General features: G+C 36.1%; 5 protein-coding genes across 8 annotated transcripts in view; 4 read left to right on the forward strand and 1 right to left on the reverse strand.

The window, feature by feature from the left end:
• Window positions 1-165: 165 nt before the first annotated feature.
• LOC26527484 (angiopoietin-2) lies at window positions 166-1,373 on the forward strand. The gene is made up of 4 exons (XM_015167934.3): window positions 166-252; window positions 325-690; window positions 748-1,154; window positions 1,213-1,373. Exons 1-4 carry the CDS (start codon window positions 187-189, stop codon window positions 1,322-1,324), a joined length of 951 nt encoding a protein of 316 aa, XP_015023420.1. The 5' UTR covers window positions 166-186; the 3' UTR covers window positions 1,325-1,373.
• Window positions 1,374-1,909: 536 nt separating this feature from the next.
• LOC26527733 (angiopoietin-related protein 1) lies at window positions 1,910-3,184 on the forward strand. 2 transcript variants are annotated; one of them, XM_015167936.3, is made up of 5 exons: window positions 1,910-2,043; window positions 2,106-2,345; window positions 2,403-2,480; window positions 2,538-2,947; window positions 3,006-3,184. In XM_015167936.3, exons 1-5 carry the CDS (start codon window positions 1,978-1,980, stop codon window positions 3,115-3,117), a joined length of 906 nt encoding a protein of 301 aa, XP_015023422.1. In that variant the 5' UTR covers window positions 1,910-1,977; the 3' UTR covers window positions 3,118-3,184. The 2 variants fall into 2 exon arrangements, with proteins under 2 accessions (XP_015023422.1, XP_015023421.1); XM_015167935.3 differs by having other exon boundaries at window positions 1,911-2,043; window positions 2,106-2,480.
• A 1,757-nt stretch (window positions 3,185-4,941) lies between these two features.
• On the forward strand, window positions 4,942-7,393 carry LOC6575348 (myosin light chain alkali). Of its 2 annotated transcripts, XM_002001324.4 has the most exons (6): window positions 4,942-5,031; window positions 5,182-5,209; window positions 6,262-6,567; window positions 6,632-6,718; window positions 7,007-7,053; window positions 7,177-7,393. In XM_002001324.4, the coding sequence occupies exons 1-5, from the start codon at window positions 5,029-5,031 to the stop codon at window positions 7,048-7,050; spliced, it is 468 nt and encodes a 155-aa protein (XP_002001360.2). In that variant the 5' UTR covers window positions 4,942-5,028; the 3' UTR covers window positions 7,051-7,053; window positions 7,177-7,393. The 2 variants fall into 2 exon arrangements, with proteins under 2 accessions (XP_002001360.2, XP_015023423.1); XM_015167937.3 differs by lacking the exon at window positions 7,007-7,053.
• A 2,423-nt stretch (window positions 7,394-9,816) lies between these two features.
• The window catches only part of LOC6575351 (microtubule-associated protein tau), a 28,714-nt gene continuing 13,258 nt past the window's right edge, over window positions 9,817-25,272 (forward strand). Inside the window, exons 1-2 of one of the 2 annotated variants that reach the window (XM_044008100.1) lie at window positions 9,817-10,114; window positions 10,272-10,493. In XM_044008100.1, coding sequence (XP_043864035.1) covers window positions 10,283-10,493 — 211 coding nt within the window. In that variant the 5' untranslated portion in view covers window positions 9,817-10,114; window positions 10,272-10,282. Of the gene's footprint in view, window positions 10,494-25,272 lie in introns of both variants that reach the window. The other variant, XM_044008099.1, reaches the window with a different exon arrangement.
• Window positions 14,517-17,058, reverse strand: LOC6575350 (ficolin-1). Its single transcript, XM_002001326.4, has 4 exons — window positions 16,949-17,058; window positions 16,053-16,864; window positions 14,958-15,972; window positions 14,517-14,857 (listed from the first exon to the last, which is right to left on the reverse strand). The coding sequence occupies exons 1-3, from the start codon at window positions 17,006-17,008 to the stop codon at window positions 15,858-15,860; spliced, it is 987 nt and encodes a 328-aa protein (XP_002001362.1). The 5' UTR covers window positions 17,009-17,058; the 3' UTR covers window positions 14,517-14,857; window positions 14,958-15,857.

Consider the following 25,272-nt stretch of genomic DNA (forward strand, 5'->3'; position numbering starts at 1 on the left):
AATAATATATGTATATCTACAACGAATCTCCACACCTCTACTTCTGACGTATACGTGACGTGTACTAATCAATGGGTTCCAGTTCCACTTTGACATTTCAATTTAATTCGCATAGAGTTAACTTAATGCATAGCAAATTATTCAATTTCAGATCATTTTCAACTTTGATAACGAGTGTATTGTAAAATGCGGCTTCTGATCTTTTTTGCCCTTTTGACATCATCGTTCACAGTCATCAAGGTTCAGTGCGTGGTAAGTAGAGTGTGGGCCTATCTGAGCTACATCGAATATAAGATGTTATATTATATTCCATTTGCAATCTAGAGGCTCTCGGATATGCAAAATTGCTGTCAAGCGCTGCAAGAAATCACGATAGTGCTGGAGAAAGAAGATAAGCAACTGCAATTGGTCTGTAATGACCAATCAAATGGGTACCCAGAAATACAGGCACTTACCGAATCGACCGGGAATCTGCAGGAGCAACTTTGTCAACAGATATTTGAATATGATCAAACTGAAATTCAATGGACGCTTCAGAGTGAACTGTCAGACCTTCAGGCCAGAGTAGAGAACTTACAGTCGCTGGTTTCCAATGGCCTTCAAGAAAAATATTACCAACAGTGCTTTAATCAGCTGTCAATACCAAATAATAAACCATGGTGTCCGACTCCAATGAACGTTTTTGATTATGTAAGAACACTTACTCTGCCCGTGGTAAGTCCGTCTAACGTTTTATACGACTCTTAGGCAGCAAAACCCGGGTGGATTATCGTCCAAAATCGATACAAAGGTTCCGAAAATTTTTATAGGAGTTGGGCAGATTATCGAAATGGATTTGGGAGTCAGGCGGGAGAATTCTTCCTAGGACTGGAATATATCTATCGCCGGACCAAGGACCATCGATACGAGTTGTTTGTCTATGTGCAGGGCTTTGGAAATGAAATTTCCTGGGCTATATACGATAACTTCGTTATAGGTTCTGAGTCTGAAAGATACAGGCTAAAAAGCGTGGGCTGTTACAGAGGTGCCCATGATAGGCTGTCTCAACATGTGGGCAAAGATTTTTCGACTTTCGACAAAGAAAATAGTCCTAAAAAATTATCTGCAATGCATCATGGCGGATATTGGTATTTCCATGAGGATGCGTTTGGAAGGTAAATCATTAATAGCCTTTCAACATTGCCATACTTTAATTAATTTGTGTATTTCCAGTAACCTTAATGGCAGATATTTCCACACTGTAGTAGATTCTAATGAAGGCATGTACTGGATCTCAAAGGCCTCTAGTAAGGCAACAAGAATGATGATTCGATTGCGTCCATAAATATTGATCGAAACATAGATCGAAATAAAAAGGTTTCCTTTTTGACGTTTTCGAGGTGTTTTAATATATGGTAAATTTTAAGAAAACCCAAAATTGTATAAAATGCATATAAGTATACATTTAAAATTTGGAGACTCTAGCGTTAAAGGTGTAGGAGATATAATTTTATAAATGGTTTTCGATAAGGATTTTATCGATAAAAAAACAAGATGAGTTATCGATTTTTTGTGATAAACTCGATATCCGCGCTGTATATACGGACATTTAAAAAAATTGGAAGTCTCTTGCTCTTTTATCTTCTGAAACCGACGCGTTCAAACATACGGACAGACGAACAGGGAAAAATCGACTCAGCTCGTCGCCTGTTGAAGAATATATATACTTTGTGGGGTCTGTCACGCCTCCTTCTGCCTGTTACATACATTTTAACAAATCCATTATTCCCTGATTTCCTATTTTCAATGGGATCAGGGTATAACAAGCTTACAATTTCTAAAACTAATCTGAAGTTTTGTAACTAATCAATACGGTTCCAGTTCGACTTTGACATTGCTATTTAACTTCATTAGAGTTATCTTATAGCATAGGAAAAGGGCTTTGTTTCAGTTCGATTTCAGCTTTAAAGACGAAGGTTTCTCTAGGCGCATTGAAAAATGAAAATTTTGCTAATGTTTGCCATTTTGGCAACATCATGGACAGCCATCAGGGCTCAGTGCGAGGTAGGCTGTGTGTGAGCCTATCATAGTTATATAAAAATTATATTATTCCATTGGCGGTCTAGAGTCTCTCGCATATGCAAAATCGCTGGAAAGCGCTGCAACAAACCAAGGTAATGCTGGAGAAACAAGATAAGCAACTGCAATTGGTCTGGAATGATCAATCGAATGGGTACCCAGAAATACAGGCACTTGACGTATCGATCGGGAATCTGCAGGAACAACTTTGTCAACAGATAATAATATCCAATCAAACTGGAATTCAATGGACGCTTCAGAGTGAACTGTCGGACCTTCAGGCCAGAGTAAAGAATTTACAGTCGTTGGTCTCCAATGGGCTTAAAGAAAAATATTACCAACAGTGCTTTAATAAACCATGGCGGCCGATTATAATAGTAGACTGCGTGAAACCAGATGTACCCCCACCGATCCCAGATTATGTATGACCACTTACTATTCGCAGTGTAATATCGTTTAACGTTTTATGCGATTCTCAGGTAACAGGACCCGGCTGGCTTGTTATCCAGAATCGATTCGACGGCTCCGAAGATTTTTATAGGAGTTGGGCTGAATATCGAGATGGCTTTGGGAATCGGAACGGAGAGTTCTTCCTCGGACTGGAGGTTATTCATCGTCTAACCAACTACCAGCGACACGAGCTGTTAGTCCTGGTGCAGACAGATGGTATCTACGAGATTTACTGGGCTCGATACGATAACTTCATTATAGGCTCCGAGTCTGAAAAGTACAATCTTAAAAGTCTTGGCAAATTTGAGGGTGTCGTAGATAAACTGTTCGTTCATGTGGGCAAGGATTTTTCGACTTATGACCGAGAAAATAGCCCTCAAAATTTATCTAAATTATATCATGGTGGCTATTGGTATGTCGATTCTTCAGTGTGTACTAGGTAACTCCTCAATACCCTTACAGGATTGCCATATATTAAATGATTCGTCTATTTCTAGCAACCTTAATGGCAAATATTACGCTATAGGAAAGGCAAAGGACGGAATTCACTGGGATGGTATATATGATAATAAAGCAACAAAAATGATGATTCGACCGTTGTATTTATAAATAGTAAAACAATGTCTTCAGTCATATTGAATTGAAACATAAAACGAAATAAAAAGTGCAATTGGAAGTCGAAGTGTTTCTATTAATTCTGTTCAGGAAGATCCTGGAAGCTATGCAATGTAAAGGAAATGAGTTAATCTCAGTTCGATCTAACAATAATCTTAACCAACAGCTGAGTATATATTATGGAATGTGTCAAACAAATATTTATTTGTTTATATGCGCTATGCTCTTTTATATCTGCAACTGTGAAATGAGAAATTTTACGCTCTTATCTATATATTTCTTTAGAAGAGGCTATGACACACTACCCATCATGTCTAACTTTATATGAATACATATCAGGTTCAACTACCTGATGAAATGAATTAAGCCAATATACGCTGGTCTAGAATATAGTATTACTCGTTTATAATATCTATCAAATAATATATATACTATACTATCATGTTATATATATTATCAAATATATATTGAGTATCATATGCTAGTTCATGTGATGCTAGCCACTAATTGCAGAGCTTCCTTGAGATTAAGATTGATTAAAAACTCTTTGACTTCGTGTATTCGTTATCGTCTGCAACAATCTGCAACAGATTTTTATCAATGAGCTGCGCAATTGCCACTGCGCACAATTGGTCCATATTCATAAGCCGAGCATCCGAGCACTGAACAGATGTTGGCTCGGCTGAGAGCATCATTTATAATAAGCCCCGTCGTCCGCACAAGCTGCCGAAGAGCAACACGTACATATGATAAAAGCCTGGCCTCTATGCCACATGCGGCAACAGGTTGTTGCCCACTCTGAGGCTGCGCAGCAAAAGCCTTGGCTTGAACAGCTGTTGAGCCCAAAACGAGGTCAGCGCAGCAACCACCAAGGACAACGCTGCCAATTAGATGCCAAATTCCTGGGTTGATTGCTCAATCAGCATACAAGTCTATTAAATACAAACTTCCTTAAAATTATATATGTATGCATATGTTTATAGATATGTATATAAACAAATACTCGTGTGTGTATATAGGAATATAGTTCGGATATGCGTTGTAGATGAATGCTCTGAATACAATTTGGTGTATCTGTGTCATAGTTTTTATAAATAGCGCGCATACAAAATGAACCGAGAGAAAAACAAATATTTCGCTGTGCGAGAGAGAGAGAGAGAAACACAATTGTATGGGACTCCCAGTAATACGCCTTCTATGTAGATGAGAGCTAGAGATATTGTGCGAGCGAGATGGATAACAGCCGAGAAAGATTTGAAACAAATTACATGTTTTTAAAGCTATTCAGGTGTTTTTAAGGCATATAACATGTATATATAGAAACTACAATAGAGCCAAAAGAACATGTTCAATGATAGAGAGAAAATTCAATAAATTGCGATTTTCGCTTGCCATACAGACGATCAGGGTCGACAGATACTAAATATCTAAAAAACTATATAAATATATATATTTATATACATATATACATATATGCGACATACATATATTATCTCTGGCTAAACACAATATACGCCTAAGATATTATCGTTAACATCAAATGATATTCAACACGATGCCACAACTGATTATTATTTTGCAGGCACATATATCGGAAAAGTCTCACATATATAGATACATATATCTTAAAAATAGAAATAAGTAGCAGAGAGCATACACGCAGAGAGGGAGAGAGAGAGAACTGACTGACAGATAGAGAGGGAGAGAGAGTATATTGGAAAATGTTGCCCAGATGAAAGTAAATTCTTTTGCATATGTTTCTAGATCTACATGTATGTGTGTGTGTGTGTGAGCTGGTCAGCATCACCTTAGCACATTATCTTGCCGTGCGGCCACTGACGAATAGCGTTCAGTCGAGACCGAGCTCATCCGCGATACAGTTGCTTTTCGCATTCAATAGACAAAATGGTGAGTGAAATCAACCAATTGAAAAATAATAGAAAATTTAAATAGAAATAAAAAGAAAAAAATACAAAAAATTTGAAAACCCTGTGTGAATAAAAATGTATTGAAATAATATACAAACTAAAATTCTTTTTCTACTCTTCAAATACACAGGCTGATGTTCCAAAGCGTGAAGTTGAAAGTAAGTTGAAGAAAAAACCAAACAACGAAGGATTACAATTCTAACCTCAAAGAAGATATCATAAAAAAAAAACATAAAATATATGAAAAATATGAAATTTGAAGCTAGAAATTAAACTAGATAATATGATATAGACATCATCTATATAAAATCGATCAATCTAAAGATTTTCGAATGTGATTTTATCTTCAAAAAGTGATTACATAATGTGTGCGTGTGTTATACATGAATAGCGTCGTATATACATGTACATGTACGAATACATATATAAATTAAAAGCACATGGATCTGCGATGGATATTCAGCAAAAATATGTTTCGTAATCATTGGGAAAAGAAAAAAATATATATATATATGGATATACGCATATGGATAGCTATATGTATATAGTTATGAAGTGGCAGTAAAAGTTCTTTGAAAAGACTGTGAATGCTATAACAATGCATACTTAAACCCAGAAAATCTCAAGAAATACTAAGGAAAAATAATGGAAAATTTTGTGTAAATATGTATATATATATATATATTTATATATATATATATATATATATATATATATATATATATATATATATCTATGAGAAGAGCGCACGATCTAATTTTGGCCAAGTTATTTCAACAAATTTATTTTTGTTGAAACGCACTGCCAAAGAGCAGATACATACATATACAAATTCATGTATGTATATATATATTATATATGCATTGTACATGTGTGCGTGTGTGTATAGTACATGCTGAGGTATTCGAGTGTCGAATTACGTATACGTATATGTATATGAAGTATGTGTTTTGGCAATGCGCCCACATACACACACGCACACACACACACACACACACACACATTCTGTGTAGTGTGAATGATGACCAAAAATGTGCGTAGCCTTAGTTTCAGGGTTATTGAATTTGACCTCAATCAAATGATATCATAAATAAATAAATCAAATGTTTTAAATTGAATTAAAAACAAATCAATAAATTTGTTATCGATGTACTATAATTTGGTACAAATAGCATTAATCATGCTCCTATTCAAACTTCCTTTCGCACAGATGTCGAATTCGTTTTCGAAGTTATGGGCTCCCCCGGTGAGGGCATCGATGCCGTCGATCTAGGCGATGCTCTGCGCGCTCTGAACTTGAACCCCACCCTCGCTTTGATCGAGAAAATGGGCGGCACCAAGAAGCGCAACGAGAAGAAGATCAAATTGGAGGAATTCCTGCCCATCTACTCGCAAGTGAAGAAGGAGAAGGAGCAGGGCTGTTATGAGGATTTCATTGAGTGCTTGAAACTGTACGACAAGGAGGAGAATGGCACCATGCTGCTCGCTGAGTTGCAGCACGCCCTGCTGGCTCTTGGTAAATGGGATCTAATGTAGTTAATAGCTATTATTGAGGCTAACTTGTTACTTCTTTCTATCAGGTGAGTCCCTGGATGATGAGCAGGTTGAGACTCTGTTCGCTGACTGCATGGATCCCGAGGATGATGAGGGCATGATCCCATACTCTCGTAAGTAGAACTTGCCTAAATTGTTATCTATTCCATTTGTCTATGTGTCAGTGCTACATAATGTATTTGTATCTTTTACATGTACACACGCCCACACACCTACACCCACACTCGCACACACACACCAACTTGTTGTCCTATCACTCAAACACTCTAACGAAATGCACTCTGAACACACTCTCCCGCACACTCTGTCAATGTGTGTGTCTTTTGTGTGACCCACTGCACCACTGCACCACTGCACTGCACCACCACCTGTATGTTGACATCGATGAACCGCCCCTGCAGAGTTCATCCAGCGCTTGATGAGCGATCCCGTCGTCTTCGACTAAACAGTAAGTTTTCTTGTTCTTTGTGATCGACTGTCTTTCTCTCTCTCTGTCTTTCTCTCTGTCTCTCTCTCTCTCTCTCTATAAATATAATACACATCTAATAAAAAACTCTTTCTCATCTTATAGCATTCCTCGCCAGAATGTGTGACAGACCAGATCAGCTATAAATATAACAACAACAACAATTCAACAACAACAATAAATTTATAGCAAACAGCCATTCTCCATAGATGTTATATTCATCGCTAACTCTCTCTATCTCTCTCTCGTATATTATTTTAATTAAAATTTACTTCTGCTACTACAACTGCAAAAATTGAACTTCAAGATAATATTATTTTTTTTAAAATAAAAAATTTAAATTATAAAACAAAAGTATCAAAACGAAAAGAAAAAAAAACACAAAAACAAAAACAAAAAAAATGAAAAAAAGTTTCGTTGACAATTTTATTTTGTTGTTTGATAATCTATCTTTTTTTTTTTTTTTGTTTTTTTACGGTTATTCAGCTTTAAAACAGGTGCATATAAACAAGTTAACAAAATCAGTGCATTTGTAGATCTTTAGCCATCTATACCCAATTCGGAATAGGACGTGAAGACCTATATAAAATATAGAGCAAGACTCTCTTCAGCTTAACCCTTTATATGGCCGTGTTGCATATCTGCAACATACCCTTTAAAATTTATTTTTTCGCAATGCAAATCGAAAAAATCGAATGTGGCTTTTTGTTGTACATCTGTTGTGGTACATCATTTTGTGAGAAGCCAATGTTGTGTGGGCTGATAAAATTGTGTTGCAAAACTTTATTAAAAATATAGATATTTCTTTACGAAAAACTTAAGAAAAACAAAGGTAAATATGTTTCAAATGCGTGGGCTATCAAGTTTTCATGTTTCTTGTTGTGTATTGTGTGTAGATTCGAAAAATCGGTATGTTGCAGATATACATCAAACAACTATTCGAAGTTATATTGTGCAGAATTTATTTTGTTATATATATGCAACATAGAGTATTTCTGTTTATATTATATGTTTATACATATGGTTATATGTTGTTATGTGTCATAGAACTTGTCTTGGGTCTGTTGTATGTATTTTTTGAGACTACATATATACAAATAGCACTTCTTACGCAGAAAATATGACAAGAAAAGGTTTAACACCTTCACAGGTTGAAAATTATTTCAACAGTTTAGATAGCGAGGATGAACTTGACTTTCATACTGATGAGGATAGCGATGAAAATAAAGAACGGCCCAACGAGCCAGATTTGGGTGCGGCATCAAACTGTGTCGTCAGATTGGCTAGAGATATGCCCAGGCATCGGAATTATCGATTATACTTTGATAATTATTTCAACTCCTTACCCCTTTTGAAGTACCTGGCGGAAGGAGGAATTCTAGCTTTGGGAACAATAAAAAATAACCGAATTCCAAACCATAAATCCATTGACCAGATAAACTTAAAAAAAAAAATCACGAGGTACATCAGTGGATAACAAAATTGTTACTTTGGCATCCAATTACGCTGGAATAAGTCCCAAAGACACAGCCCGACAATAAAGTCCAAAAGGATTATATTCATATTGACCCTCCATTTGCAATAGCAGAATATAATAGATATATGGGTGGCGTTGATCTCATAGATAGCATAATGGGAAGGTATAAAATAAGGAGCAGACGTTGGCAAGTCCGGGTTTTTTTTATTCTGTTAGTTATTCTGTTGAAAATGAATTGCAGAAAAAAAAGCAGAGAGATCCAACTCAACATGTACCAAATCAAATGGTGCGTCAAGATCAGGTTGGGCATTGGCCAACGTGGAATGACAACAGAAACAGATGCAAATATCCAAACTGCACTGTTTTTTTCAAAGATAATGTGCGAAAAATGTGGCGTAGCACTCTGCTTTAACAAAAGAAATAATTGTTTCAAAAAATTTCATTTACATTAAAATAACTCCACTTTTTTACTTAAATGTGTTATATAATTAATTAATAATATTATTAAACTAACTTTGAAAAATATTTGGTCTTACTTCTTACATAACACTATGAAATACTTCAATTATCATCACAAGCCTATCTGTTGCATATATGCAACAATCCTTTTATCCTTAAATAAATGTCTAAATAAGTAAAATTTCAAAAAAAAAAAAAGTTTAATTTTTTTTTTTTTTTTTTTTTTTTTTTATCTAATAAAAGAAACCGCGTCAAAATTTATGAAAACAAAAATGCTATTGAATTTGTTACTGTTTTAGAAACCAAATTTCAGTTTTAATTTACTATAGAGCTAATGCTTTAATGTATGCTGTAAATAAGGTGGTAAATATATCAATATACTAAATACTAAATCCCAAATATTTAAATTGTTTTTTTTTTTTTTTTTGCTTATTATTTTAAACGCAGTTCCCCTTAATCTCAAGCAATATTTTTTACATGCCCTCTATTTCATCCATATATTAAATATTTATTGAAATAAAAATTTTGATATTTGATATTAATTTAATAATTGAGCTCAGAACTATTTTTGATAAAATAATAAAAATAAAGAAATTAAATATGAAATAAACAACTTTAAAACTTTGCATCAAATAAAAGTACGTGTTGAAAAAGTGAAAAACACTTAAGCATAAAGCCGACAGATGGCGCTTGTGCTATTGTTAGGAAAAGCTTTCACAGCTTTGCCCCTGCGCGCGTACTAAATATAAAGCTTTCGCAAAGCTTGCGCCTCTGCCCGAGCAGACGTTAATTAGGAATTTCAACCGAACTGAAAATCAGTTGAAAACGAGATAACAAACCCAAAAGATACGAAGCGCAGCGCCAAACGCTCTCAGAAAAATTGCATTGGCAAAATTTAAGAAAACTAAAAAAAATACCCGAAAATTGAGGAGAAAACCAAAGCAAAGTGAAAAAAATAAAAAGAAAAAAGAAGAAACAAAATTATATCAGCATTATTATTGTTAAATTTAGTTATTCTAATAAATATTGTTGCGACTTTATTATTTGAAAAATAAAAGAACGCAACTAAAGCATTCCAAAAGCGAAGCGAAATCAAAGTGTGAAAAGGTGAAGCAAGAAAAGTGGTGCAGAAAATATTAAATTTAACACAGAAAAGAGTACACACAGCGGGTCAAAAAAAAAAGAATCCTGTACTAAGTGCAACACACATACATACACACATATATACATATATAAATAAACACATACATATATAAACATACAGGCATTTTCAATATGGCGGATGTCATGGAGAAAAGCTCTGTGCTGGAAGCTGCGGTGTCCACGATTCCCGAAACGCGCCCAGTGCAGCCCGTGTTGCTGCAACAGGAAGCGCCACAGCAGCAACAGCAACAGCAACAGCAACAGCAACAGCAGCAGCAGCTACTGCAGCAGCAACAGAAGCCGGAGCCGGCTTCCGCGGCACGCGCTGGTCAAGAGCAAAAAGGTGAGCTGACACACATTACTCATACGCGATGTTAACACGCCGCAAATCAATTAAGAGCAGTAGCAGAGAATCGTCGATATGTATCTATGTATCTATCGCTCAATTAGTCAAAGTGTTTGGCACACCCCGGCACACTGATGGTTATGTTGGCCAAACATGCACCACGAGCGCACCACCAACACCAGCTCACGTCATATTTTCTGGCTGCCTTAAGCTAGTGTGCAAATAGATTTGTATACCCTAGCGAAGGGTCCCCCAATTTAGCGTTCGAATATGTCCCGAGCCGAGCACGATGGAGTATTAACTAAAAAAGAGAAAAAGGCAAAGATCCATTGAAAATTTAAACTTCTTTAAGTTAATTTAAGTTTAAAGCTTAAACTTTTGTTATGAACTGATATCGATTTATATATATGTATATGGAGTATATTGAGAATTGAGTATAGTATGAGTATATTGAGAATTGAATTTTCTTTAAGACAAGTTGAGCTCAGTATATATGTACCTAAGCCGATATACACATAAATATATATCGATCTTTCACTGATATCAAAAAGCAATGGAAATCTGAATTTACTCATATGACATTTGGAGCTTAGTTACGAGTATACATACATTTATGCCCATCAAGTCAGACATTAGTTAGTGCATTCCACTTCTTGCAATACTCGTACAACATTTTCATTGTAGCTGTTTGCACAGTTGTCGAGCGGCTTTGAAAAAGAGTTGTTTGTGCTTAATGTTCGTGTCTGAAGAGCGGGCACTCAGCAGTTAAGCCCGCTATCATCGGGCATCAGCCGGGCGGGATGTGCCACAGGATGTGGCAACCATTGTCTGGCGAATGTGGCATGGGCGCAACGACCTGTCAGCTACGTTTTAATTGTGCCTCGCATGCATTGTGCATCTAACATCTGTTGTTATCGGTAACAGAAGTTGTGTAGGCATTGCTTGCTACTCCGTTCGCTTCTGCTCCAGCTACCGTCTCTAATCATGCCTATGCCCCTGTCCTTGTCGCTGCGTTTCCCACTCCCCAACTTTAGTTATCGGCACCACGAACGGCGCCGCTGTTGCCTGCAATTTCTGTCCCGGCCCCTAATCCCGGCCCTGTTTCTATAGCTTCTCCTATTTACTGTTGATTCTGCATTTACCTCTGCCCTTCAGACTAGCACCCGCTTCATCCACTGATTCTACCAGTGCCAGTCCCAACTTCGGCCTGAAGGGAAAGATCTGAGATTAAGCCTCTGTCCTTGCCTCTGTCTTAGCCTCTACCTCTCGCTCTGCCCCTGATCGTTGCTCCGTCGAACTACCCGGCCATACTCCCACCCGTGTTCCTACTCTTATCTCCGCCTCTGCCTCTGTCGCTGTCAACCGCATCATCATCCGCTGCTGATGCTGCTGCTCTCGCTGTTTGCGGTCTGTACTCTGCAGATGACCTCGTTTCAATTAAGCTAGTTTGGCTGATGGTATCTTTATGTCTTTGTAATTCATCTAAACACATGCGTTGGGCCTAATCGCTGACTAAATAAAAATCTGTCTAGGAATATGATCAAAACGTTCAACCGAAAACGAAACTTAAAATAAAAGTTAATGAAATTGCCTTTTGGATTCAAATGAGAATTTGTTTTCATTCATGATTTTGCAGGTTTCCTTATCAGATTTATATTATATATAGTGTATATACATATTATAAATCGACATTTAAGAGTGAAATTCAAATTATTGCCTCGAATCACAGTACAACATATTCTTGTTGGTGTTCCTCTTTTCAGATTCTTGAAGTGTGGCTCTCACTCTATCCTTCTATCTCTCTCTCTCTCTCTTTCTCTCTCTCGCTCTTATTCACTCCCACTTTTACTCGTTGTGTTGTTCCACTCACTGTCACCTCTGACGCTGATTAAATCAAATAGTCAACGGTAGGGCAAACCGGATCGGTTAAATAATAATAGCCACAACAACAACAACAACAACAATTGTTATTGTTTTGTGCGCTTTTATCTTAGAGCTAAATAACATAAACTAATAGCAACAACAAAAAATAGACAACAGAAACCGACTAAAAATATAAATAAATATTGTTGCTGATTGCCATCAGTTATCTCCTGCTCTCCATCGCTCATTCTCGCATTGCCGCGTTCTCTCATTCTCTCATTTACACAGCTGTGTCATTCACATGAAGTCATCGTCGCGTCGACGTCAGCGTCACCTACTTCTGTCCGAACTATATAACAATCTATAATTCAAATATACTATGATTACATATACCCTTACAGCAGGTATTATTATAATATCGTGCGATATGCCATATATATATATATATATATAGATATTTAGCAGTCAAATGAATATTAGCTTAATAGTATATAAACCAGGATAATTATCCTTTTTGATTTCTTTTCTAATGCTATAGCTAAATCTGATCTACTTTTAGAAAAGAGAAGATCGATGGACCTATAGGTTTCCTAACGAACATGAATATTATTAAAATAAATCATTGCGATAATTATAATAGTGAACATAATTTGAAATCGAAACAGGTCAAACATTTCCAAACATGAGGCAAATGAGATTTTCTGCAATTTCAGATACTATTCTACAAGCGACCTTGTCTTTGCATTTTGTCTACATTCATTTATTTGTTCAGTTTTTCTTTCACCTGAGTTCATGTTTATTTAATTTTGAACTCTACTAACAGGTGATATACACATACCTTAGCGAAACTCTTTGCACCAATCTATATTTGCACACGCAGTAGATAAGTGCGGACAGAGTCCTCGCTATGTGCTTCTCACTTTGTGAAAAGACATAGAGAGAGAGAGAGAGAGAGAGAGAGAGAGAGAGAGAGAGAGAGAGAGCGTGAGTGCGCTCTTTTGCTTTATAAATAGATAACTTTGACTGCAATTCTGTCAGACACACTTCTTACGTAGTATTTGTCTTCAATTAACACAATTTTGCAAGCCAGCTGTGCGAGAATTGGTGTCTCTTGCATTTTCCTTACATTACTTACTTACATTCTTTGAGCAAAGGAGGCTATCCGGTTAGAAATCGTGCGTCGATTTCTATCTGATGCCCACATACATAACTATATATCCAGAATTGCATCCCTTGTAGCTCCAATCTACTATTCCTGCACATTCTTAACAGAGTATGCCGCATAAGTGCCGGAATTCCCTCAGTTTTTCAGAAGTCTCTGCTAATTGCTGTGGCATCCGCTATTAAAACACGAAAATCTATCTAATTTCTAGACACTTAGCGCCATATATGAGTTTTCTTGTTGTTACTTCTGCTCTTTCTGCTGCCTCGCCCTGTCGACTGACAGCAAATGAAGCACGAAAATCTATGAAAAGCTTTGGTGTACTTTTTAGGTAGACATGCGTGTAGCCCATATATGGAGATTATGATTAATTTGCTTGACAATTAATTGATTTATATATTCTTCATTTACGCTTCTGCAAATTTAGCAAATTTAAAATAGCTTTCGATTTGAAACTCATGGAAAAGTCAATTTGTCCGATTTGACATGAAACTAAATAAGCTTATAGAGCTCTTCTATAAGAGATATATATTCAGTTTAAACTAGAGAAGTGACAACTGTAAAATTGAAAAATTAAAACTTATGGTGCTCGACTAGGAAATATCCTAGGCTACAGAGATCGCTTGAGACTTATTTATTATACTCATTCACGCATTCACTCTCTATCTGTATATGTATCTGATTGGCTCTTTCTATCTGTATTTTTTTCTGTCCATGAGGAAGTCCTATAACTGCTTCCACATTTTCATAGTTACGAGTATAGCTCGATCTGTCTGTTGTGGATATTAATGTCCTAACCTATAAAATTATGGTTGTGCTCAGACTTTTTTCAACTCCAAACACAGTTCGAGATGGACAAGCTGAACTTGTGTATATACACTTATGTAGTAGCAGTAGAATCCAGATATAAAAGGTTCGCATATATATTGGGAGAAATAAGAAGGGAGAAGCAGGCTCCCAGAGTCCACCCAGTAATAATGCCAAATCAATATGAATATCTTTTGAGCATTAGCTGACAGATCACCAGAGCTCTATGTTTATCTGTTTATTTTTTTAGACAGGTTATTAGCTCTTTTTGAACTGTTTCGAATTTCAAATTCGGATTTCGTGCCAACAAGGCTTTATACAGTGGGGAGCGCAGGTCCTTTGGAACATTTGCTTTTCTTTCAACGCCATTTGGTTTACAATTTTCGATCTTCCCCTTTAACGCTTTGATCCTCCCGTCCATTTCTTGAATCGATTTTACCATGTCTTTGAGCTTAGTATTTTTTGCCTTCAGTTCATCATTAAGCTTTGTCGCTTTATCCAAAAGCGACTGCACGTCCTTCTCTGCGGGCTGCAACGAATACAGATTTGTATCAGATCTTATAACTTGTATTTATATGTAAATTATATATCAGATTAACACAAGTCCTAATAACTATTGCCGCTATTACCGCTTCGCCAGCAGCGTTGATAGATCCCAGAAACGACATGAGCAGCACACAGAATATGATTTTATTCATTTTGCATTACCGCCTTAAGTGTCTTTAATAACTAAATGTTGGGGCTCTTGATACTAATATGCCTAGGCTCAACTGTAGCTGTGACGGATTCGTAATGAAGCGTAAAACTATTTGCTACATTATTTTTAACGTAATTCGTTCCAATTATGGACAGATTTTAAGACAAACAAAAATAGTATAACGTCCGGTCTGAGGCCTTAAGGCGTATAATAAATATTAAAAATTAAAAAACTTGAAAACAAAAATTGAACTTATTTATTAAAATATAAAAATGACCGCTTGTTTGAAATTCTCTAGGGGATGCTCGAACTCATGACTTCCTGAAGCATATGCCAAAGCTTCACGATAGTCGAATTTTATAGGTAAAAAAACGAGTATAAAAGAAAATAAATAAATTTCCACACCCTGGATATGAATCCGAAAACTCTTGCTTCCTACGCACATTCAGAATAAATTGAAAGCTCTAAGGATCTCGTTGCGTTTCAGTTGAATATTTTGAATACCATTCGCTCCAAGTTTCAAATCGATTTTACATATTCTCATCTTAAGTTCCATCCAATATTCTGACAGTTGTCATTGAAATATTTTTTATATAGGGTACTCAAAAGTCAAGCAAGAAGAAGAAATGTTTCTTTTGAGTCGGCAAAGGCTTGGTTATTTCTGTAAAATATCTATAGTTTTTGTTTCCAATAGTAGAAGATATATAAATCATTCTTAAATCAAATCTTGAGTTCATTTGATTCACAATAAAGCATTCTCGGTCGATTAACTGAATATTTTATTATTTTTGTAAGAGTTTTTATTGACCACTTTGCCAAAGCAATGAGAGTCTCATCCCAGTACTGGACGAATCATCATTTTGACGGATTTCTCGCTCTCTCCAGTTGCCCAATGCATTCCATACGAGTAATGGTTCGGGTGCTTTAAGTATTTGCCATTGGGATTGCTAATTGACAAAAAGTAAGATAATTAATAATTATTTATTAATCAATAATAATAATAATTAATCAATATTGAGGAACTCACCTGCTTTGCAAACCATTTTCGATATACCAATAGCCGCCGTGAAACTTTTGCGATAGATTGTTGGGATTGCTCTCTCTGTCGTAGGTGGAAAACTTACTGTTCACATTTCTCGATAGAACATCTTCAGTGCCCGAAAACTCGCCAACACTCTTCAGCACGTACGACTCATCCTCGTTACCAATTAGGAAGTCGCCGTAACGGGCCCAGTTAACTTTACCTTTAAAGCTCACGACTTTCACAAACAGCTCGAATTTCTGATAGTTGGTTAGTCTATAGATATTCTCCAGTCCCAGAAAAGAGTCCTCATTCAGCTTCCCGAAACCATCTCGATACTCCGCCCAAGTCCTATAGAAGTTTTCGGTTCCACGGACTCGGCGCTGGATGATCAGCCAGCCGGAACCAGCTGTTGCGCTATCGCACCTAACGTGAATTGGCTTTACGCCGGGCATCGTTATCGTCTTGGCGCCCGTAAAGTGCAAGTACGGCACACAGCTATATCTGGACGGAGTGGATAGGTTGATCAGGCAATTAACCAAGTGTCGGCGACCCTCTGGCGTTCGAAACTTTTTACGGTTTTTGTTGAAGAACTTGGGCAGAGCAACGCTGTTCATCGTGGCATTGTCACTCTGTGCATTCACTGCTTTTGTTCTGCTACTAGGCTGACAAACGTCAGTCTGCTTTTCTAGATCTGCGATTTCTTTTCGCTTTTTGTCATATTCGTCTACTTGATGTTGGAGCTTCTCTTGCTCTGTCTTCAGTTTTGCATTCTCCTTCTCCAGCGTATTCAATTTCGCCTGCAGCTCCTTTACGCTCTGCAATCATCATGTATTTATGTAGTGCATTTCACATAGTTATCGATAAATGTTATTGGTATATAAATAGACCCTTGACATTACCTCTGCTTTAATCGTTCCATATAATGTTCCGCATACGGCGAGTATGATGATTAAGTGCATTTTGTATATTCGCTTTACGATTTGCAACTATTGTAAATATTGGAATACTCATTCTATTAAATTCTTCATAAGTGTTTGTCCAATCCAATTATAATGGCCTAATCAAAATTTCAACTGGAACTAATGTGGTAACTGAATTATTGATACGGAGGGTGTAGGGAATACAAGCATCAAAATAAATTTCACTGATTCGTTTAGAGCTTCAAGACACAAATTGGTCTTGAAATTGGATAGAAAATTAATTTTTTTATTCCTAAATCATTGAGATATCTATATATAACTATTTAACTTGCATCCGATTGGTAGGGTATCCGATAACAAACATGTAGGGTACCTGATAGTCAGTCATTCCAATGTCCAAACACGCTATCATAATTCCAGCATATGTGACAGTCGCTATTTGTAATGTTTATACATAATAGGGTATTCTCTAGTCGGTTATTTCAGTGTTTACTCATAATAACAAATATCCAGGGTATTTAAGGGTCAGTCATTGCGGTAGAAACACATCTTCTGTTGATCTTTACAACGTGACAAGCAGAACTAGAATAGAATAGCATGAAAACTGTGCCAAATCGAAAAGTGTGTATATGTGTCTATATATATATATATATATATATATATATATATATATATATGTGTGTGTGTATGTGTGGGTGTGTGTGTGTGGAATGACCCTTAATGCTAACATAATTTGCATGCAAAGTGGCGCCCCACAAATCTATTTACGAGAGGGGCTAGGGCTTGTCCGACTGCACTCGATGCGAAGCAACAAATTAATATGAAAAGCGCGCACAAAACAACATTTATTAAGTTGTCATGTGTGTGTGTGTGTGCCAGGTGAATGCTAATTGGAAATGCCGCATAGTTTGCACACTTTATTAATTAATTTAAAGTATTTTGAAGTTGGTTTTTTTGGCATTTAAAAGTTTGATCAATAAAATTTTGGCCACAGATTAATAAAGACATCAAAGGGCTGTGTGTGTGTGTGTGTGAGTCTTCTTTTGGGTGTTGCCTTAATTGTTTTCTGCTCTCTAACAAAGTGTCGCTTGGCACGCAAATTGCAATAGCAGCCACCCCTAAGCAGACAAACCAACTCAACCCTTAACAGTATGCACAGCCCCAGCCAGGCCCGCCCACCCCAGGCCCATGGCCAGTTCATTAAACTCGGTCAAAACGCTTACAGATTTCATGTGGTACATTACGGCCAACAACGGGCAACACTTTCGCCACAGCCGCTGGGAGAGAGATCGTTGCACAGCTTGGATTAGCTGCCACGTCTCGAGTCGTCTCGAGCCGCCTCTAGGTGGATCGTCTGGTTACCCAATGTTGCCCCATTTGGCATCGCTGTTGTCGCATAATTTGTTGTTCTCGCTATGGCCTGGCCATATTTGTGATTGGCCGCCTTTTGGGGCAGCGCTGCGTGCGTGCCACGCAGTTGCCACATTTTGTGGCAATCAATAATCGAAGTGCGTCAAAACTACAAATGTTTTTAGGTCCGATTGTCGGGGAAGCTATAAATATCGGTAGCTGATAAATTAACAGCTAACTGAATATACAGATAAATACAGTTAAAGTTGATGCACTTGAAATACCCTTGACACTTTATCGCGGGCTGTTTGAAAAGTGAAAGAACTTTATTGAAGTAGATAAGAGAATGAGAAATGAAAGTTAATTTACTTGACTTTCTTATTTTTTTGGGAAAACTTTTCAGTAATAATCATACATATAAAAATACAGCCAAGCAAGGCTTGGATTAACTGCAAATTAATAAATATAAACTAAAAGATCTAAAAAAAAAAAAAGTACAAGTTTTATAGATAGAGTCAGCTAGATATGGGCTGAATAATTAAATATATGTTTTTGTTCATTTACATACATTTGCTAGAAAGTCAGTTAAGGCCCTAGATATCTTATCGTATTATCTATATCAATTTTAACTGTGTTCTTAGGGTAAGTAAATCAAATAAATAAAAAAGTTAGACAAACACCAAAACTGAAAAGGAAATAAATAAAGTTAAAAAAAAAATGTAAATTTTATAAAAAAAAAATAAATAAATAAAGTAAATAAAATAAAAATATAAATCTTCACATTTTAACCTCTTTTAAATATAATTCTGTATCAAATGATACATTTAGTGGAAATAAAAAAACACAAAACTATAATTTTTAACCAAAAATATAAATAAAAAAATTTTTAAATGAACAATTATAAAATTAAGTATACACGAGGCTATAAGGTTACCCACAGTTTAACACTCGCTCAAAAGAACTCACAAAGATTACCATAACTTATATTTCTGTTTCACGTCATGTTTCAAGTCATTTCCAAGTTCTTTGTTCTTTGAACTAGTTCATAATCTTCAAGCTGTACCAGATTTTATGTTTAAGCGATTAGCTTTAGGCAGGACTGCCTGTTGGGCAGATACGACATATGTGATTCATCTATTGCGCCGCAGCCTTTAAGGGGCTGTTAACGCATACATGCGCAGTGGCACAAAGCTTTTACACACACACAGGCACACATACACACGCGTGTATAGAGAACTGTCATTGAGGAACTCATCTTGGGAGATTCCTCAAGTGGCACTTGGCGGCATCTGCTCAAAAATATGAAATGAACTTTGTCATAAAACAGCTAAAATAATCAATGAACTTAGTGAAAGGAAAATTAACATACATACCACATATGTATACATATTTACAATATAAATACATGCATATATAGGGTATATCAGTGTATATTATATAGAGATACTAATATACTAATGTCCGCCAAGGGAAGCCAACAAAAATGCCGATAGATACCGACAGAAGCGCAACCCCAAAAAAGAAGAAAACACAGAAACCAAAAGGAAAACAAAAACAAAGCAAATGCCGAATACAGAATGAAGGTGTGAAAGAGAAGCGAATACTCTGCTGGCGGCTTTAACAGTAGAAAACAGCAGCAGAAGAACGAGCAGCAGCAGCAGCAGCAGCAATAGAGGCGGCAGCGGCATCGGCAGAGCCACCCCCGGTATATCTGTGCGGCTGATTCTCTTGTGTGCGTGCACGTGTGTGTATGTGTGTGTACAGTTACAGCATAGCGCACTTCCCCTTAGCGCATAGCTTTCCTAACAGCATTTTTAGTTTTTAGCACATTTATTTAGACACCAACCCAAAGAGCAAATTCAGTACCTCGTTTTAGTACGCAACAAAGCCGCTGTGCGGCGCTTTTAAATAATTGACAATGTAACTGAAATGAAAAATTTATTTTCTTTACAGGTAATTGAAAACTCGATAATTAACTTGTGTATGAAATGGCTTCATCAAGGTGGTATGTATTTATTAAACATATTTTGCTAATTTTATGCAGATATATCAATAACACATAGAGTAATGAAAATGCTAAATGTTTATAATATTTGTGAATATAATAATTAAATTGTAAAAAAAAAAAATTATATACATATATATATATATATATATATATATATATATATATATATATATATACGTGTATATATATGTATATACATATATATTATGTTAAGACATAGATTGAACTGATTAAAATTCAATAAACTAGTATGGTACCTAAATTTCTATCAGTGCATCAATTTGCGTAAGAAAATGAAATTCGGAAGCCACTAAGCCTCTGTCATTAGCTAAGTCAGCAATTGCTAAGTCCAGCCCTTAAGCTCCGTATAATGAATGCAAAAGAGCAAGAGCGAACAAGGTGCAGACATAATAACCTTGACAATCGGATGGGCTACTAAACATAACGATAACAAAGCCTAACTAGGCACAGACATTAAAGTTAACGCAACATGCAATAGACAACCCCGCAGCAGACACAAATAACATCGTCTAACCTCGCCCTGCCATGCCCTGCCCGGCCCCGATCCCTGCACAGCATGAGCAGGAGACCGTGAACGGGAGAGCCTTGCGTGCTGCTCGCTTCTAAATATAATATGTACAACAATTAGTAACGAATCAAGGAACCTATGACAACAACACCTGAATAATAGACAACGACCACTAAAATCGTCTGCTCACAATCGAGTTCGAATCCGAATGGCAATGCCAGTGCGTGGCAGGCGGTGCCTGTAGCGCAGTCCAGCTGCGATTTATGTGCCAGCGAGGGTTGCTGCTAAACTTGCTCCACTGATTTTAAAACAACAAATATGTGCGCTCAGTTCTATCATTAGCTAATTTTTCTTACACTTTCTGGAAATCATAAATTCTCGAGCGTCTACAATTTGTTCAAATCCTAGTTGTTTTAACCACTTTTCCTATTGAGAGATTCTACAATATTTGGCATACCTATTTATTCTCATCACTTTTTCAGATCTCATTTTCTTCTATTCATTTTCTTTTCATGATTTTCATTCATTATTTCATACTCTCTTTCCAGCTTTATTATTTTATTGACCACTCACTTTTTCTCCTTTTTCTTCTCTCCTCTTTTGAGATCAAGTAGTTTTATTTTTCTACTTCTGCTACTCTATTTATTTATTTTCTATATATTTTCTTATTTTTCTATCGATAAGTTTTCTTATTGCCCTTCTCTGCCTCGATAGATTCCTAAATTTTTCTTCACCCAGTTTTCTCATTTTCTTCTCTTATTTGTAAATCTGCTCGAATCGTTGTTCAACTTTGCCCATCATTGATCAGCATATTTTCTTTTCACATGTTATTTGAGTTCAAGAAACTTCCCGTATGAGTTGTAGCCCTCAATGGGATTCGAACGCACCTCGCACATGCACGTATTTCGATATATGTCAAGCCTGAACAGCGCCGTTAATCAAGGAACTGGCGCGGGCAATGCACAGAGGCGCGTCTAATGCGCTCCTTGTGCCCATAAAATTAATCAAGCCTCAAATGAGATTTGCATAAAAACTACGAACTGGGCAGCAACTAAAGGGGGGTAGCTAACTGGGACTACAATTGTTGGCGTGTTGGATTTGCATTTGGTTAGGGCGACCCACTAATAAATTTCTATGCCAATGGGATAGACGAACCGAATAGAGTATAGGCGGTGTGTGTGCCAAGACGCGGCCAAAGCGAGAGCCTCGAACTGCGCAAGGACATTTCAGGTTTTCACACACATACACACACACACACACATACATAGGCATAACCAAAACAAATTCTAAGTATTGTAATTCGAAAGTTTTTCAAAGCAAATAAAAGCAGTCGAGTTTCAACACTCGCGCCAAACAGAACGCAGCGCGGCGTTGACGTTTTAGCCAAAAAGAATCAACTCTGAAAAACAAAATTTAAAGTAAATAAAAGAACAAAGCGAAGAAGAAAGAAAAGAGACACAAATATTTATGCCATAAATGTCAAACTGAAGTGTGTGTAAGTGTATTTGCAGTCGTCTAAAGTTTTTAGACGAACTGCAAAGTGAAAACGCGCAAAGTGCAAAGGTGCAAGGTGCAAAGTGCAAAGTGCATTAGCCTTAACGCGGCTCAGTTAATGCCCTTTGGCCAAGCTGGGAAATCGATAAAATTGCAGTTTGTTGTTGCAGCTATTGTTGTTGTTGTTCTTTATGGGCAACTGCAACAAATGATAACAATTGGGTTCGTGTTGTAAAGTGCCCATTAGGCCATAGTACAGCTACACTGAGAGAAAATTGTGGGCAAATAGAGAGGGCACTAGAGATCTATTTATTTATATCTTCAAATTTCCTAAATTAAATAAGCAATGAAATAAATAATTAAAATTAATTTCGAATTTCAATAGAAAATAGTAAAATTTACTAGGCAATTTTTCAAATTAAATGAGCAAATTTTATAAGCTAAGCAGAAAATTTTATCAAAATAAAGTTGATTATAAACTAAAACTGAACATTCTTTTTCAAATTTAACTAATTATTTTAAAAAAATATTTACCACAATTTATCATTTTAAAATGTAAGAATAATAAATTTTTTGTATTCATAAAATACAAAATAAGTAAAAAAAGAATAAAAAATAAAAAATTTAGAGCAACTGAAATTTTTAATTCAAATATATATTTTTTAAATAAATAAACTTGAAATTCATTTATAAAAGTAAATCAATTTAAATCAATAATTTAATTTCAATCAAATTACTTTTTTTAATTTAAGGCTTAAAAGTTTTTGTTTTCCATTAAAATTAAGAAAACTAAATGCAAATGTAAAGTTAATGGGACGTATGATCTATGTTTAATAATTTTTTTTCTAGCAGCGTAAAATTTTCATATTATAGTCAATTTCAAATTTCAAAATTAATGTATGAAGAACTAATTTCACAAATTTTGGACAAAGGCTTTTTATTTGTAAGTTCGAGTTTAACTCAACTCATAAGGATTTAAAATTTTTGAGAACCAGCTCACATGTTTCGCTCAGTGTTGGCTGAGTGATAAAATCGCGCAACTGCATTGCCCGATTGTGCGAGAACAATAAAGAAAGAGAAAAACTTTGACAACAAAAATCAATTGAGTTTGCTGCAAAGTTTGTTAACATTTCAGTTGCAGTTGCATTCACATTTGCATTTGCACTTCATGCACTTGGCGAAAAAGCGAGAAAATTCTAATTGAAAAGAAAAAGGTTTTAGAAAGCCGCAAAACTTTAGCCTCGCCTCATTTATGCCAGGCAAATGCGCAGTCATTGCGGGCATCGAGTATACGAACCGTCAGCCCCGGTCGACAATTGTTGATAATCAATTTAGTGGGCCACAACTCATGCTCTCTCTGTCTGTCTATGAGCGACTGTCGCTCTCTCTCTCTCACTGTGTGGCAGTTGACATGGAATTTCTGCAGCAGAAAACAAATCATTTTTGGGGGCAAACTAATTTGCGGCTTAATTTTGTTTTTTTCGAATTCTTGTTTTTTTTTTTAAGTGGTTAGGGGGAGCAGTTGGCTTGCTTGGTTGTCTTGCAACCGCGTGGCGCCTTGGCGCAGTTGTTGCCACTCACTCAGTTGCCACTTTGCACGTGCGAAGGCCACGACGCGCCAGCAGCCACAAGTCTCAGCTCTAGATCGGATGTAGATAAACATATACATATACATATATGGACATATAGTATATATATAATACATATTCTTTTAAAGTTCTGTGGTTCCTCAATTGTAATTTTATCGATTAAATGCAAAAGTTTTCGGCTCCAGCCCAAGCTTAAATTACAACTCCCAATCAAAACCCCAAAACTCGAAGCAAACACATTAAAATGAGTGAAACCGATGCGGTAAGTCTGTACCAATCTATATATCTATATATAGTAAATATACTTAGCTTTTTGCACTTAGCATAAAATTGTAGTTAAATCACGACAGCAACAAAAATCAACTAAAAGCAAGCTCAAGTTATTTTCATTTCATTTATGGCCAAAGACAACAATTTAGTTGGCAATTTCTTTTGCTGTTTAACATAATTCAATATGTGAATAGAAGCGGTTCCGGTTAACGATTTCGCTTTGATTCCTCTGAATATATATGTATATTACAAATTTATAAAACACTTCGAAGGATTTCATTTTATTTCAAAATTCTTTATGAGATGAACAAATATACAGTGCTTATCATAATTATAGCCCACTTTTAATCCACTTAAACGAATCGGCTGAAAATTTTTCCCAAATGGAATATTTCCTCAAAATCTTCAAAAATGAGTAGTTCAATATTTCAATTATGAATGGCAAAAAACTTTTTCACTTAAAATTCACGATTTAATAACGATTTCTTAAAAAGAAGTAAAAAACAAGGAAAAACAGCACCATTTTCTGTATCAAAATTATAGCCCATATTCATATTTTTGTAAAAAAAATCCGAATTCGTTGCGGATTAATGGAAAAACTAATGTTAATACTTAGTCCGGCCTCCATTTGTCTTAGTTAACTCAAAAATTCTCTTCCTCATTGAAACCACTAAATTTAATAAAAGGTCCTTTTCGAAACTTTGTTATTTAGTCATTGTCGTTTAGAATTTGCGTTTTAAGATATCCAACTGTCTCCAACTGGCGATTTTTGGCATACACACGTCTTGCAAGATTACCCCAGACATTTTTAACGGGTTGAGATCCCCAAAACATGCTGGCCAGTCAAGGACATCAACATGACATTCCTCCAAACACTCTTTTGTACGTCTGCTCACATGGATTCTGGCATTATCCTGTTGGAAAACCATTGGTTTCTCACGTAATTCTCTTGAATATGGAATGAGAATACTATCCAGAGCCTGAATATACTCTTCACTGTTCATTCGGTTCGTTACAAACTTCAATTCCCAGGTACCAAATAAAAAAAATGGACCCCAAATCA

This window comes from Drosophila mojavensis, unplaced genomic scaffold, assembly GCF_018153725.1.
Source record: "Drosophila mojavensis isolate 15081-1352.22 unplaced genomic scaffold, ASM1815372v1 contig_231, whole genome shotgun sequence".
NCBI lineage: Eukaryota > Metazoa > Arthropoda > Insecta > Diptera > Drosophilidae > Drosophila > Drosophila mojavensis.